General features: G+C 37.5%; 1 protein-coding gene across 1 annotated transcript in view; it reads left to right on the forward strand.

Annotated features, from left to right (window-relative positions):
* Nucleotides 1-5,014: 5,014 nt before the first annotated feature.
* pxdn (peroxidasin) overlaps nt 5,015-16,928 on the forward strand; it is a 38,736-nt gene continuing 26,822 nt past the window's right edge. The window contains exons 1-4 of the mRNA XM_008399721.1: nt 5,015-5,019; nt 7,775-7,846; nt 9,969-10,040; nt 14,806-14,877. Coding sequence (XP_008397943.1) covers nt 5,015-5,019; nt 7,775-7,846; nt 9,969-10,040; nt 14,806-14,877 — 221 coding nt within the window. The remainder of the gene's footprint in view (nt 5,020-7,774; nt 7,847-9,968; nt 10,041-14,805; nt 14,878-16,928) is intronic.

Raw genomic sequence — 16,928 nt, forward strand, 5'->3', positions numbered from 1 at the left:
CTCCTTTCCCCTCCTTCGCTCCACTAACTAACGGGAAACCACCACCGGATAAACCGAGAATCTAATGCATGCGTGGGGGGTAAAAAAAAATTGACCCTGGGGACTTCTGGTATTCTGTCACATTGATTTATAAAGAATTGCAGTAAGGTGGGTCCTAACACAAACATTTACCACGCAGAAAAGGCACGTGGGGATCTTAGAACAGAGGTTAATAAAATGTTAAGATGTTTTCACCTGCTTGTTGGAGTTCATGAAGGAGGAGCAGAGCTGCAAAAATAAGGTTCCTCAACTGAGTTCAGCATAAGCCAATAGCATTTCACTCGTGCACATATGATTTCATTAGCAATTCTTGTACAGCCAAATAATACGTTACTTACTGGACAAAATTTCCAGCATGAATATGTGTTGAACGTGTAGACAAACCCTGGATTAGTTTGGTTGTCTGAGTTTGACCTTCTCAGATGAAAGGAAGGAAATTCTTCTACCTCAACAAGCACTTGTGAATGGCTCCTCCTTGTCACGAGTGTGCTAAACGGTTTCCTTTCACAGACTGTCTGGACACAAAGCTCAACATCTGGCCAATCCCTCCAGATATGTGCCAGTCTGAAATCTCCAGAATGCAGTCTATAAAAACATGGCCCTATAAATAGCCACATTCTATGGCAGCAAATGGACAAGTTACCCTTGCCACACACTCAGAATGCGTTCTGTCCTCTAATATCTGTGGTCAGCCCACAGCCGTGGACAGAGCTTTGCCCGGATTCCCCTCAAAGGGAAGATGAAAGTCCTACGACAGGAAGGGTCTGTATTTTACAGGGATGATCAGCACAGGAGAGCAAACTGGTTTCCCACCAGCTTTTATGTCTGTGGGCTTTGAAGCTGCAGCCACTTGTTGCTCCCCCCACTCTTCTCTCCACTTCGCTGGGCCGTCATGTCAGGACGTGACTTCTTTTAGTCTGCCATTTGAAATGTTCCTTGAGCTACCCGGAACTGCAGTTCTCCTGGGTGAGACTGCGAGGAAGCCTCTTTATGTGCTGCAATTTATGGAATCACATTACAAAGCTGTGTGTTTTTGACGCTTGTAGTCAAAGAGAAAATGCAGTGTCTGAAATCCTGCGGCTTTAGGTTCTTTCAAACTTTTGTGCTACAGTGACACTTGACCTGGGATGTTCGCCGAAAAGATCAGGACTGTTTTCAATTTTCCGACAAACGGGACGTGGTTGTGGAGATTCTCGAAGAAAACTAAAGATAGTCGTTATTTTCCTTCACTGTTAAACCTAAAGTATTTCACTCTTTGGGTGCTAAATTATAGCTTCAATATAATTAGCTCCACTTTTAGATTTTTTTGCATCTTTTCCGTTACGCATGTTAAACTCTTAAAACTCAGTGTTTCATTGTTTTGTGGCACAAAAACATTAAAAACAATGAATACGTTTTGTGCCAAGAGCTCGTTTAAAGCCCCCCTCCTCCACCCTTTGCATTACTTCGGGCCTACATCATAATGATTCAGCTGTTTTCTCTTTGGACTGTCTGTTTGAGGGGCGACAGAATATTACGTTCCCTCTCTGTAATGCTGTAATGACCCCGCCGTATTCCTTCTCACAGATTTGTTAACAGTTCAGGCAAGGTTCGGTAGATTGTTTTTGTCAGCGTATGCTTTGAACCCTTTCTGTCACTTGCTTTGCATCTTGGAAATGGTAGGCTTGAAAAGATCTGGAGTTCATTTTTGTGATCTCATGCACTGTGCACATTGTGAATCGGATTTTTCTCATGGCACTCTAAAAGGGACAAAATGAAGACTACTGAGCCATAGGCACCATAGCCAATACTTCTATAAATAATCAGCCTTTTGTTATAATTTGGGAATTGATAGTAGCCAGTGACAGAGCGCAGTTTGTGAAACGCTTGTGTTTGCGTATTCAAAAATGAGATGAGTAAATAACCAGAATCAGAAAAAAAAGTATATATTGTTTGTTACTGGGCCACAGTCTCCTTGTTCTGGCCAGTATCCAGCACTCCGTTTATGGCCGACTTAAGAAAAAGCCTTCAATAGTCCTCTCTGCCTACACCACAGGACAGCATGTCACAAACTACTTGGAAAAAATAAACATTTTAAAATGGGCACACGTTAATTGCCTGTAAAGAAGACTATTACAGGCTGGTTTCAAAGACTAACTAGCTAGTCAGCTAATACCCACATAGTAACTTGTGTTACTATAAACATCAGAAAAACAAATGGGTGTGTCAGATTTAACAGGTTCTTATTTTAATACTTTTGCTTCAATGACTATATATATATATATATATATATATATATATATATATATATAAGAAACCATTTTTACTCAATGTTATTGCGCCTTGAGGACTCTGCTCTACCCCATACACCAGGAGTTTAAATATGGATTAAGTACTAATGTTCCATTACTTCAGGTCAACCATTCATTTCCACTAATTTATCCTAAACGTTGGCCTGGTGTTCCTGAGAGACAGACAGGGTGAATCAGTAAGAGTCGTTGGTGTCTGTTCTGCTGGAATTTGCTGCAGTCAGGTTGTATGAGGAGGTCAGTCTCTGCAGCTTTATGGAATGCAAGGGCAGAAATCCCCAAAGCTTTACTCACTTGCACACAGCAATAGGACCCAAGACAGTTGTTGATGGGAGATCCATTGGCCTTACTCCCACGAATTGCTAAAGCAGAACAGCTGGGGAGTTCTCAGAAAGAGTTTTTGTCACTCAGCCAGTCTACAAGAGCTTGGGAGTTGAATCATTTATGCTGCATTAGTTTTATTTCTCATTGCCTATTGTAAGATTATTTATTTTTCAATGCTAAATATATTAATTCTCAAGAAGCAGTGCTTTCTGCACTGAATCCTTAACAGCAGTAAGCTGTTTTTACTTAGAAATCAGCAGCTTGCTGCTCAGCTTTCTTGTAAAACATTACCATAAATATTGGGTTTGTCTGTAACAACTGCTGGACATAGACACTAGCCCCTACAAGACCTTGCAAGGATAAGTATCTGTTGACAATGTATTCATGGATGTATGGATGGATGAATAGTTTGAGTATTCTGATTAGCAAAAGGTCAAGATCCTTGCTCATCACCCCTCTATTTTTTGACATGGTGGATCATCCTTTTGATCAGTCACTCCATTATGAGGGGAATTTGGCAGATTCTCAGTTGCTGAAAGTAGGTCTTCCACTTCAACAGTTTACATTACTACAGCACAACTCTCTGAATCGGCTGCTGCTGCCAGCTTAGGGGTTCACTGGGTTCTGCGGATCTACGGACTTCTTACTGTTGTGCTGTTGGTCAAGCCTTATGAGGAATCACTTACTTCAGTCTGTAACCATTACATCATTTGAGCTGGAAGTGATTACACACAATATAATCCTTTATTTATACAGGAAAATCTCTTGAGACTTGTCATATTTACAAGAGAGACCTGAGAGAGAGACAAGACAGCCATGGCAACAACATAAAAACCATAGGTAAATTCATAAACTCTTTACAAGAAATAGTGACAGTGTCATTTTGGCAACTTTTGAATTTCTATTGGGTGATTACCATTCTCGTTTAACACTAGAAAAACTTCATGTAACTCCTGGTCCATCTCTTAAAGCCACGTCTTCATAGACAGGTCATTTTTTCTTCACGTAAGATCTTAAACAAAACCAAAAGCAGTGTCATACTCTTTGGCTACGTTTACACGAGATCGCTGCCTGGAAATTGCTGGTATTTTCAGATGATGACACCTTGAGTCAGCTTTGGTTGTCATGCCAGGCCGCTATATGGTGCTGTGACTTTAATATGTTGTCAAACACACATGCGCTTTTAACCCTTAGCTTAGACCTCACTAGCTTCCACCTCATGGTAAACAGTAACCCATCTCCATCGTCGATGAACGAAGTGCTCAGTGTGAAACAAAAAAGAAAAATCAGCTGGATCACAACAAAAATGTTGCAGTTTATTAATTGAGGAGCAGCTCTGTGTAAACAGGGCTTTTGTGTATCTGTTTGGTGTAAAAGCAAGTTTATTGGGGCAGTAGTCAGATTACTAATCAGCTGTATACACTTGGCTTGAGAATAAGCTGATTAACATCATAAAGTTTGGTCATTTTCTACTGTCATGTATTAGTGTAGCATCTTCCATCAAAAGATTGTTGATTTTGAACATTTTAACAGAATTTTAGGTTTCTCAACACAGGTCATCAGGAACCTCAGCTGTTTAGATGTGTGCCTGCTCCAGCACATCTGAATCAAATGGCTGATTTACATCCTTAATATGTCATAAAGTTTGCGAGTAAATTAATGGATCATGTTTAATGATCCATTAATTGTAAAACAAGTAAGGCATTAGGCCTTGGGGAATAACTTTAGGAGACAGTGGTTTTGGTAAAAATAAAAAAAGATACAACACTAACATGGACAGACGGACGGATGGATGGACAGACAGCTTTTCAAATTCAAGTTAAAAAAAACAACAACTTGGAATATTGACAAGAAAGGTCTGTGGCAAACAGCATATAATCACTCTATCACCCAAACAATTCACCGTCATGAACTTAGTTTGTGTCAAAATCCCAAGTAAACAAAATCACTTCTTGGGAAAAATGTCAAAGTTTAGTGCAAAACCATACGGGGGAGTTTAACTTCAGGCTTTGTTTTTATCAGCTTGAATTATGGGTCTATCTTCCTGTGTGGGTAATTGAGCCTGGTAGGCTGTTCATTTTCCAGCCATGTGTTTAGGCAAAGCCAGAACGGGGTCCGTCAACCCTTTCACAGGGTTGTTAGCATTAATTTTTTAAACTTCCCTCTGGTTTTCTTGCTGTCAAACCTCGTTACTGCGGGTTAACATACTTCTTTAATGAGTTCCACAACAAATCTAATGAAATTGTTGGAATTTTCTAAAACAACACTACGGCATTCCTTGGCCACTTAATTTGCTGAATGAGTTTAAAATGTTTTGCTTGCTAAATGTCCCTGACATAGTTTATTCTATGTTTTTGCTGGCTATGAGGTGAGTCATTTCCTCTCTAATTTCCAGTTTTTCCTAAACAAAGACTAAGTAAGATGACAGACTGCCATAACAGTGGATAATCTTTAGTCACTGAAACGTGGAATTAACCTTTTTTTTTTTTGCATGCTTGCAAGAAGAGAGTTAACATGGCTTTAGCTAAGACAAATTGTCCTTAAAATGTATTTTATAGTGATCAACATTTAACACGAATGCAAATGTTCATTTTTCTTTACAAAATCTAAGATCAAGGCACCTTAATGTCACTGTGCCACTTAAACATTCCACACATAATCCAGAGTCTGTTTTCAGTGTCGCTTGTAGACTCTCAGGACTTTCTAATCAGTTGAGCATTTCCTTCCCTTCAGACAACAGCTGAGCCAATCTTGTCCTTTCTGCCTGACCTTATTTAGCCTTCTGCAGAAAGAAACAGAGTTGTTTGAATACAATCTGAAAAGTCAGAAGTGCCGTTAACCACCTAATGTCCTGCTATTATCTCTTACAGCTGTAATATGTGAAACCGAGTCGTTTTTTTCAAATCATTAAAAACATTATAAGAATGACCTCACCAAAAATCTGTTGCACTTATGTGTGCTATGTGCGATAGGTGCTGCCTGAATTAGCACGTAGCCTTGTTCATTTATCCTGCTCCTCATCCCTCAGGCCCAGAGGAGGCAAGACAGTGTGTCTGCCTCAGCATGTCTGCGAAATGCGTCCTGCAATGCTACCTTGCAGAGAATGTTACCTTAACTTGCTGCTGTGAGAGTATCTCATTTCCAAGGAAGACAACTCACTCTGAATGTGCTCGTCTCTTTCTAATTCACAGACTGGCTTAAGCTTTCTTGATTTTAAAGATTGTACAAGTCCAACAAAAAAAAAAAATACTGCTAACGGGTGACTGTGATCCTGACAGACAACTTCAGCTAAAGTGGGTTAAGATGACACTAGACTCAGGAGCATTTAAGTGGGAATTTAATTCCAAAAAAGTGTGTTCATCCTTGTTTGCTGATGTCACATTGGAGATTTAAATTGTACGGTGTGTCTTCCACCAAAGTCTACAACCAAGCTGTGTCAATAAACGTGCCAAACAATTGGAGGAAGCGTTTGTAACTGACCTGGTTCATTGTGATACAGACTTTAGGATTTGTAAAGGTCTTCTGTTGTTTGTTTGTGAAACACTCACTGGTCAAAAATAAACTCTAGGATCCTGGTGAGACCACTTCACTTGTTTTTAGTATATATTTTAAATATTTTTCTGCTTTGTCTCTTAAGGTTTACCTACTCGGAGATGGTATACTATTTGCTATTTAGCAGCAAAGTTAAGCCTCAGACTCATGCTTTCTTTCATCACTAAAAGTCAAAACAAGGTGACTTAGTGTTGCGTAAGTTTTTCCTTTTTTTATAATTGTTATTTATTAAGTTAACTAAAAGCATGCAGAATCAAGAAACATTAAATACCCCATTGAGAAAAACAACTTCAATATTTTTTTTGCAGGAACAAAACACAAAAGCAAAAGAAAAAGTGTTTTTCTACAAAACCTAGAACATTTTAATCTCAAGCCTTCCGTCGAGCTGATGTCTTGACAGTTTTGCAAGATAGCGAAAGTATGTTATGTCTTTCTGAACCAGGCAGAGATTGTTTACAGTGAAAAGTCAGCACTTTGAGGCAGGCTGAACTCTTACAGGGTCAAGTGAGCTTTCTAGAAGAACGCCCAGGCCTGGAAACTGTAGTCAGTTTCTCAGATCCATCTGAACATTTTGGTCTGGTTCATTTTACACAGGATTGACAACATTAATCTTTTGAAAGTGATCTAATATTTGGTTAGATATCTCACAATATGTGTTTAATTACCAGCTTGCATCCCTGATATATAAAGCAGAACTGTTTTTGTCCAAAATGTTAGAAAGTCATCATTCTGCTGAGGCAGTCATTATATACAAGTGAAAAACATTGAAGACAGCTCGCAGTGTTTACAGCCGCGAAGGTCCCAGCAAGTTCATTCTGATCCTCAAAAAAAAAAACAACAACAAACCCAGGAGCGTTTTCAGTCTCTTCAGGTCTCAGTTAATATAACCAATGTCAAAGTTCATGATGGGACACTTAGAGAGTTTTTGTCTGTTTAATGCTGTGAAATTAAAGTTCGGTCTGCAACCCAACTGAAAAACTTTGGTTGAGTTTGAATTAAGCTGTTCAGTAAAATGCTATAATATGATGAAATACATTTTTTTATACTTTCTTTAAATTAATAAGTCTGCATATAGTAAAATTAAGAGGGAAGGTGTATTTTTTTTTATCTTTGATGAACATCCATTTTTCCTCTTACCTTAACTTGCTGCTGTGAAAAAAGGCCACTAGTACCACAAAAGCCTTAAAAGAAAAAAAAGTACATTTTTTTCTATGCTGCTAATGTCACATAATAAAGAGTGATTTTACTTCGGTTTCTAAAAGATAAGATGCAAAGTCATTATATGTCGGCTTTGTGTTCCATTTTTGCTGACTCATTCAATTAGAGAGAAACAGGAGACAGATTCTAAAGCCTGCTGACTGCAGCAAACAACCCTGTGCTTGTTATCTTTAAGGCAAACGTTATTGAAATCCCCCAAGAAGATTAAAGCCCTAACAAAGAAATACTTGTGAGATGAGCATCCTGTAATACTTTGGGATTTTCCTGACAGTGATTGGGTATCACTTATCGTACTAACATAATGAAATATCCTCAACGATTAACACATTCTTTTTGTTTTTTTTTTCTTTCAGAGACCTGAGATTCAACAAAATCAAGGATTTACAACCAGGCTCCTTCAGGCGATTAACAAACCTCAACACACTGTAAGTCGCCCTGTCTCTGTATGAGAGGCAAGAACATTTCCAAGCTCTTCTTCTGTGGTTTCACAAACTGGGTTCAGAATATAATTTTAGTAGAATTCCTCTTTTTTTTTTTTTTACTTCCCCCTGCATTTGTGTTTTTTCTCTTATATTTTGCACTAACACACATATTTAGCATACTCATATTCATAAGAAATGTTTTTTTGTCATGCTTCCTTTTTTAGTTATCTTTCCAGTTTTCAGGTGATTTCATAAGCTCCACCTTATCTAAATATTTGCTGAAGGGGTTGAGCTGTTTCTTCATCTGTTCTTGAAGAATGCTGTGAAGTAAAAGAAATACGCCCAAAAGAAAGCAAAACATGCACTGTAAAATTTAAACAATTTTCTTTCCAGGTACACCTTGGGTAAAACCAGTACTGAACACACCAGCATTTCTTTTGTCAGTAAATATATTTCATAAGCAAACAAAATCACAACACACGCATAAAGTTGTCCACACATACAAATACATTTATTGCAAATTATTAAATAAATGCGATAGAGTAAGTATTTACAAAAAGGATGTGCAAAAGCCTTAGAAAGTCAAGAAACCAGCTGAAATCTGTTTGTTTTAAATTACTGCACAGAGTTTGATTACTGAAAAGAAAAAACAACCTTCACGAAAAAGTCTTAGTGTAGCACAGTGTAGTAATGACAAAGGTTACGGCTGCATTTCTAAACGTCTGGATGTTCCTGTCAGTACCATTGCAGCCATAATTCTGAATTTCAGAACATTATTTCACCATAAGGCAGCTACACTGAGGCGCCTCTCATTGGACTTCTGGTAGAGAAGTCAAAGAAACGATCAGAGGACTTCTCCAAGAACCAATAGGTACATTTGTGACTTTTTCAGAAGATTCCTGGGGTGGGCTGTCTGGCAGCATGTCATACTGGCTGAATTTGTATAACTGAAGGAAGGATGAATAGAGACATCCCTGATTAAAATGTAAAGAGAACAGCTCTGAATTTTCAAGAATATTAGTCCCAAACACTTTACCATGAAAATTATTAATTGGTTTCAGTACAAATTCCACCAAAGGAATCCTAGTCCGTGGGAGAAAACCCAGACTGTGAAGCGAGATGTGCATTGAGTGTATGATTCTCCTAAACAAAATTCATAATACCACTTTCCCTTCAGAGGTGACCCATTTAATGCAGCTTGAATATTGTAAGTTAAGTATGAATGCAGCATATTGGGGAGGTCACAGAGGTCGGTTAGACAACATTATTGACAGATCAGGAGCAATGTCATGGTGAAGCTTTAAACACTTAAAAGCAGTAGTAATAATAACTCTAGAAAAACATCTGCTCCTTTGCCAGATAATTATTTTTCAATAATTTTATTTTGTGTGTTATAAATAGAATCTTTACCGGCAGATCAGGTCTTCATTGCAACAATCCTGTAAAAGCTCCATATAGTATTTTTTTCCCCTGAAAAGGCAGGAAGTAGATTAAGTTGTTGGAGCACAGCCATTTTCCACTCTTAGCAGATATACCTCACCTGCAGGATTCCCCAGACTGTTTTGCTTCAGTGGGCCTGTTCAGAGCTAACACTTGACGGAAAGTAGATAGCACTGAGTGAATGTGTCCAAACCTAGTAGTACAATGCACCCCTCAAAAACTATCAAAACATATTTGTATAGCCACTGTAAAGACAGAACAGCTCTATTTTGCTCTTTTTTCCGACTTCTTCCGCTTGCTCTGTTGAGTTCTGTAATGGCTCCTCATGGGAGTCGGCCCTGCTCTGCGTCAAGGGTTTGTCCCTCAACAGGACAAAACAAAACTCTGTCTCCAACTACCAAGATAAGTTCCTCATATGGAACACTGGTTGTGTCTCCCCCCTAACTATTGTTACTTTCCTTGACTTTTCTGTATCTGTCGTTTAAGTGTTTCACTTTTCTTTGGTAGCGATATTTCTTCACAGATGCTGTGATTGTGTAAGGACTCAAACACAACATGTTGTCCGAGACTATTGAACCTAACAAGTTCATTTGACATTGCTCAAAAGTGAATTGGAAATGAAACAATTGCGACACCAAGATAATCTGCAGCTTACTAACTTTCGCTCCCTGTCCTTCTTTCACAGTCTCCTCAACAACAATCATATACGAAGGATTCCCAGGGGAGCGTTTGAAGACCTAGAAAACCTCAAGTATCTGTAAGTTTTGCTGCATTTAATTTTGTTCCCTTATATGTTTAAGAGGGATGTTAATCATTGGTTCTCAAATGATGCAAAACCAATTTTTGCTTAACCTTTTGAGTATTTCTTATCCAATCTTACAGCTAAAGTAACTCCTGGGAGAATCTGGTGATCATTGCGCCTGACTCTTTTTCATATTTTTTTATTTATTTTTTTATGTGTGTTTGTGAAGGAGGGTATTGTTATGAATCATGCAGAATGTCATTTGGGAAATTATATGCCCACAGTGAAGCAAAATTCTTGCAGTGAGGACTCCAGGGTATTGCTAGAGGGAGGAGTAGCTTTATGAAAATAGTTTTTTTTTTCAAAGTATTCTTATGCCAGCTGTGTCCTGAGCATGTTATCTATCCTTTTTATGCATGTGCAGTCAATGGGGTGGTAGCATCTTCTGCTTGGGGCAAAGAATGAGGAGAGTATCTTGCATGCATGTTGTTGTGAAAAGCAGCACTCCAGGACCCCAGGATCTCATTTTCTCATTTTAATTGGTTGCGGGCAGCAGAAGGAGGGGCTCGCACAGAGCTCCATTCATCCACGAATCTCCATTGGGTACCAGACAGAAGGTTTTTATTTATAAGCATTCTGGAGTGAAAGCTGGTCACAGATAATTTTTTTTTATATGTAGCCTAATCTGATCTTGAAACAAATTCTATGTTATATTAAGGAAAAAAACAGTCTTGCATATATATATATATATATATATATATAACACTTCTATATGGATGTCTATGGATGTTGGAAGAACATGGGCTATATTAAGGTCAAGGAAGTGCTAACAATGTAACATCCTACTTAAAACTGAAATAGCTATTCACTTTAGCTGCTATAGCAAAAAGCTAGACCTTGTAGCCATTTTCTAATTCTACTGCTTGTTGTTTGGGACCTGACTTTTCTTTGTGTGTTAGCAGACATTTGAACATACCAAAGAAAATTCTAGTTTTTCTCGTCACCACACATAGATTGTTGTTTAACACTAGTAATTTTTAGCAGCGCTAATTGTGATGATCACTAGCCTAAGATGTTGATGAGAGTTTAAAATGCAAGCCCTAAATTAAGTTGTCTTTGCTTTTGGATATTTGTAAAATTGTTTGTGCAGCCACTGCACTTTCACCCAAGAAGAGTGTGTGACTTTGAAACTGCTTCTAATATAAAATGGTATTGAAAGCTTACTGTAGGAAATCAACACAATGCTGTTATCACTCTTCATAAATCGACTAATGCATTTCCATCTGGACCCAGATCTCTGTGTGTCAACTATGTGGTCATATTCAATTGATTAGAGTAGCATTGAAAGTCCATTTATTCCAGTAACTCAATTCACTAAGTCAAACCAATTTAAAGGATTAATTACACACAAACTGTTATTTTTAAGCATTTGTTTATGTTATGTTTTATGTTACTTAGAATTTTTCACATATAGCTGATGAAAACCCAACATTTAACATTTATTACAAAAGACCAATTGAAAACACTTTAAACCAAAAAATGTGTGCCTAATAAATAGTATTATTAAGCTCTAGGTAGCTATTTGGAGTAACTTAACCTGACAAATAAGCCTCATTGGAATACTTATTCTAATTTACTAAATATGACCGTATGCTGGAAAAGTTGATCTGAGTCATACATCAGCTTTTTAGTAACAAGAAGTGGTTGTTACTTCTTTTTGGGTGTGTTTCACTGAAAACACTTAGAACTCTGTATATAAATTAGTTATTTGCCTTAGCGGTGTGCAGAAAAGTGCTCTGACTCTGGTGGGAGACTGTTACTGGAACCAAGTGGCTGTGCCTCTTTACTGATCAGTGCAAGCTGAGTTATTTACCAAGATGAAAAGAACTTCAGAGGACAAAGTCTGTCCCCCACTAAGTCTGTTTCCATTGACGTGAACAAATAAGTAAAGTTTCTCTTAATCAAAACAATTCCAAAGCAAAAGTCAAGAACAGAATGTTTTTAATTGGAGTCGGCGTTCTTTGTGGGGTTTTTTATTTTAAAAATTTCAGTTTATGTCCTCTCAGAAGGTTTCAGCTTGTTTATTTAAAGGATATTTTTAGATAACCCTTAATAGTATTGTCCTGTCAAAGGGAGGTAAATACAATACTTTGGATTACCGCCAAACTAGCTAACTTTCTGGACTTCTTGTTAAATCTGTGAAATTAAAGAAACAGCAATTGTAAAAGTGAAAAATATTCACTTTTTTGCAAAACTGATTTCTTTGTTTTGTTTTGGCTCCAAAGCAGACCACATTTAGGTCTACAATCACACCATGGTTCAGTCCATTTGACCTAAAACAACTGAAATTAGATGTAATTACTGTTTCCCGAAAATGTTTGAGTCCAACTTCACAGCAGGTAGGAACAAAGAGGCTTGAGACAAGAGCAATTCAGCTTTTTTGTTTTCCTCTCCACTGGATTCCAAACAAGAGCCTTCAGATTCCTTACGGTCTTCCCTCATGTTTGTAATTAAATCCTGCAGCTGTTTTAGTCACTTTTAGGGAGCCCCTCCCCATCAAAACGCAGCTGATCTGAGGACTGTACCGCTGCAGGAACCTTAGTGATTGTTGAAGGTTACATCTTCCTGCTAGTCAGAGCTTAAAGCCGGAAGTTCCCATCTAACCTCTTCACTTTCTTCGAAGCACAGTGTAGCTTTCTCTGATTCATCTGCAATGCAGTAAAAGCTTAATGGTGAGCTTTCTTTTCTCTGTAAGAACCAGCTCAATAAACAGATCAGACTGATGTAAACATGCAAAGAGTTTTCTGGTTGTTTTCTTAAACAGATGCTGTTTCTTGTTAGAGAATCAAAAAGTTTTCTTTTTTTTTCACATTGCAGCAGTGTGTTGTGTTTGCATCCATTTTTGGATGGTTATGTTTTCGTAGTGTATCAAAATATATTATCTAAAAACAATTGAAAATGAAAAGTTAAACATCTCAAAAATAACATTTTGAAAACAATTACTTTACTGATGGAACAATTTTGTGAAAGGTAATCTGCCTTCTGATTTAATGTTGGTGAAGGAACAAATTTCATCAGAGTTGTTGAAACATTCTCCAGACATTTCAATCTGATCTATTTGAGCAAGACGCTTTTGGCTAATTTATTAGTTAAGTTTACCTGTAGCAAAGAGGGAAAGGGCGTAAGAGTCAGAAGCGGTGGAAAGGCAGATTAATTGAATGACATGCAAGGCCATTTTTCACACTAAGTATCTTTGTATTCTTGCTGTTGCTGGGTAACATTAGGTTTTTTGACGTTAAAGTGTCTCATCACACTTTAAGTTCAGTCTCCCTATTTTCTTTATGTATTTTGAAGTTAGATGTTGTTCATTTATTGGTCTAAACAATACGGTTGAAGTCTGTTGAATGTGCTGGACAGATGGAGTAAACGTGGCTTTAAGTGCTTTTCAAAGTTGTAAGTTTAAGTCACAAAAATGGCTCATTTAATCCAAAATGGACATCTTGCTATTTAGTCTACCCACAGAAGGTTAAACTTACCAATGGCGCTGCAGTCTGGGTGGCACTGTGGCTGCTGCTTGAATGACAGGCATTTTCACAATTTCTAGTGTCTATCTCAGATTTATGAACTTTGGGATAATTTCCTGCTGACTCATTCAAAAACATGACATAGTGGTCCTTTATCTTACTATTATGTCTCTATTTAACTATTTTGTTTGATTTTAATTACAGAGCGATTCTGTTCAACCAAAGTTTAACTCAAATTGTCTTGGTGGTTTCCTGTTCTATAAAAGAACTCAGCATTTTGTAATCTTCTTGTTTCAATGTTTTGTTTTTTTTTTTTTTKTTTTTTTTTTTGCTTTTTTTTTTATTCTTGTTCTGGTGGAGATCTGGATTTCTCATTATGTCCCGGGTTAAAATCATGAAGTGTGTAATGGGAGATGAAAGGATGCACAGCTGGAAGCTATTGCTTTTCTAGGCTCACATTTCTTTGACATGTATTGTGGAAGAATAACACACATGAGGAGGGCGGTTTGCCTTTCAGGGGCGCCTGGTGATCCTGAACATTGCGTTTATGATTCCAGCCTGTTGTACATTACTACATGGGACTTGCAGCAAAACATTTCACCCACGGACATTTTTTATGTTTTTTTTATTTTTTATTACTTTGATCATTTCCCACATTTTTATTTGTTTTTGGCATTTTGGTAACTATTTAGATCACTGAAAAGACAGCAAATGGTTTTCTTATGGTGTGGGTATAGCAACTTACTACTTATTCTGAGTGAGCCTGTTGAGCAACTCTGAGACTATTGACTTTTCACTTCAAACTATTCTTATGGAAGGTGATTGATACTGAGCAAAGAAGTTGCTGTTTAATGAAACACATTGAAATGTCTATATAATATATACCTTAAATGTTTGTTGTATTAATTTGCAAGCAAGAAAAATGAGCAATTGGTCAACAACTACTATGGACAGCTCTTAGGCATTCACTTTGTACGATATCCCTTTATTCCTTAGTTGTATGCTTTGCATGTTTACAGAAAGATAGTGGCTTTTTTATTGTAGGCAGAAAACATTGAGTTAGATGAATTTGTTTATAGGTTTTTAATTCATCACCAGGAACAAAAAAATATTGTGAAAGTTGCCCTACTTAATTTTTTGGGGCAAATTAAGTTATTTTTATAAAATGCTATAGGGACTCTGTGCTTTTTCTCTATAATTAGGGAAAATTAAGATGTGTGAGTGTTACTAATGTCACTGATTATCTCTCCTTTCAGCTATTTGTACAAGAATGAAATCCAATCAATTGACAGACAAGCATTTAAGGGCCTTGTCTCTCTTGAGCAACTGTAAGTGACCGAGTTCTTCATTCACCTTTTCTATTTGCTCGCAGCGTTCTGCCTTCTTCTACCCATTTGTACATGGCTTGACCCCTCTCCCCTCTCCTGAGGATCTCTGTAAAGAAATCCCAAAGCCTGGCAAAGCTGACATGCTTATGAGTCGTACAATGCATACATCAAAGCATGCTCTTTACTTCTTAGGTAGTAGATGGGCATCATGCTGCTGCATGCGTCGGCCCTTTCCCCGTTTTTGTTGCCACTATGCATGCCATTTGTGCACCTGACCTTTGCTGCGCTGTGACCCACTTTGACTCCCTCTGCATGAGTCGCATGGTGATCATGGCAGCTTTGCCCCGCCCGACACCATTGAAGCTTTAAAACTTAACATGTTGCAGTGTTGTGCTGCAGCCAGGAGTATTATAGAACAAAGCTTTGACCTACGTCTGTCTTCTTGCTGCAAAAATCACACCTCCCCTAAGATTTGCTGTAATCTTGTGTGTGTGTGTGTTTTATTTTTTCTAGATAACGGTGCATAATGTGTGTGCTTTGTTTGTGATAAAGTTCAACTGCTTCCCATAAGTACTGAACATTGTGCAGTTTTGTAGCGATGCACCAATCCACTTTTTTCTCTTTTGATACTAATACAGATATCTGAGGCTCAGTATCGTCCAATACCGATCCGATACTGAAAAACAGCTCAGGCATATTGTCACCATACCCGATCTAGAACTTCTTTCAGTATCGGGACCGATACGGTTGTTAATATCGGATCGGTGCATCTCTACAATTTGGGGATTTGGAGACCCTTGGACTAATGTTTGGCGCCTGCTGTAAAAGAAAAGTAACTAGAAGTTCAAACTGGAATGTTGCTTGGAAAAACATTATAAATTTTACATTTTATTCAATTTTTATGTTGTCTGCAGTCAGTGGGAACCTGAGATTGTATGTTTTTATTAATGTTTCAGTATGAATTGTGACTCCATGCATTAATAATAATTAAAACACATCCTAACCAACTCGGCCCATTGTTTGGCTACAATGTGAAATCATGATTGAACTTTAAATCCCCTTGGATAGATGAGTTCAAATTAATTCACCACACCTGATTACTGATTACTGTTTTGAGACGCAAAAATGCATGAATGAATAAATTTTAACCCCCTTTGAGACAAAACAGAAGATGAGTTTGTTTTTATTATATTTGCAGTAAAACACAATAATCCATTTAATTTAGTCGCAAACAAATTTAACTCAGTATAAATGCATTATATATTTTAGTGGGTCATCTTAACGACAATTTTTTATGTGCTGTCCTCTTTCTTAACTCAATCACCAACAAATAACCTATGTGATAAAATTCATTTTCAGAGTCAGACCAAGCAGCTGGGCTGAATTTCCCCCCAATAAGGTCATGCTTTATGTGTTGGTGGCAAGTTGTAAATCCCAGTAATTCTATTAAAACAGATGCCAAGGCATGAAGTCTCATTGTGACATTGTTCTGGCTGAGGAGAATCCCAAACCAGTGGTTGATGATCCTCCTGTGATTCATGAGTGTCTAAGCCTCATGTCTGAGTTGCTGTCAGTAAATGCAGTGGCTTTGGTTTGAATCAGCCTAACCTGATGATTTATAGCCACTAATGAGGTAGGCCTAAAATAAATTCATCATGGCTTTACTCTCTGATCTCTGACATTTAAAAGGTTCTTTGTTGTTTTAGCTTGTTTTACCACGGCATTAGTGGGGACTCTCAGGTGAAAGCAATCCCAATTTGAAACCTTATTGATTATTTTTATCCAACTGTCTGATTTTTTTTCTGCATTTATATTTTGTGCCTCCAATCTGAGAAAATGCAAATGCAATGCTGATTTTAGTATATTGTAGTTATCTAAACAAAACCCTTTTTTTCCCTTTTCTACATATGTTTTTAAGTCACATTTTACTAATTAGCATTACAAAAGAACTGAATTTAATTCTATTGCATTTTAATTGGGACAAACTGGACTGTATGATATTGGATCTGAATCCAATAATCTGACGTTATTATTGGATTGTATTAGGTGAT

This window comes from Poecilia reticulata, linkage group LG22 (assembly GCF_000633615.1).
Source record: "Poecilia reticulata strain Guanapo linkage group LG22, Guppy_female_1.0+MT, whole genome shotgun sequence".
NCBI classification, from domain to species: Eukaryota; Metazoa; Chordata; class Actinopteri; order Cyprinodontiformes; family Poeciliidae; genus Poecilia; species Poecilia reticulata.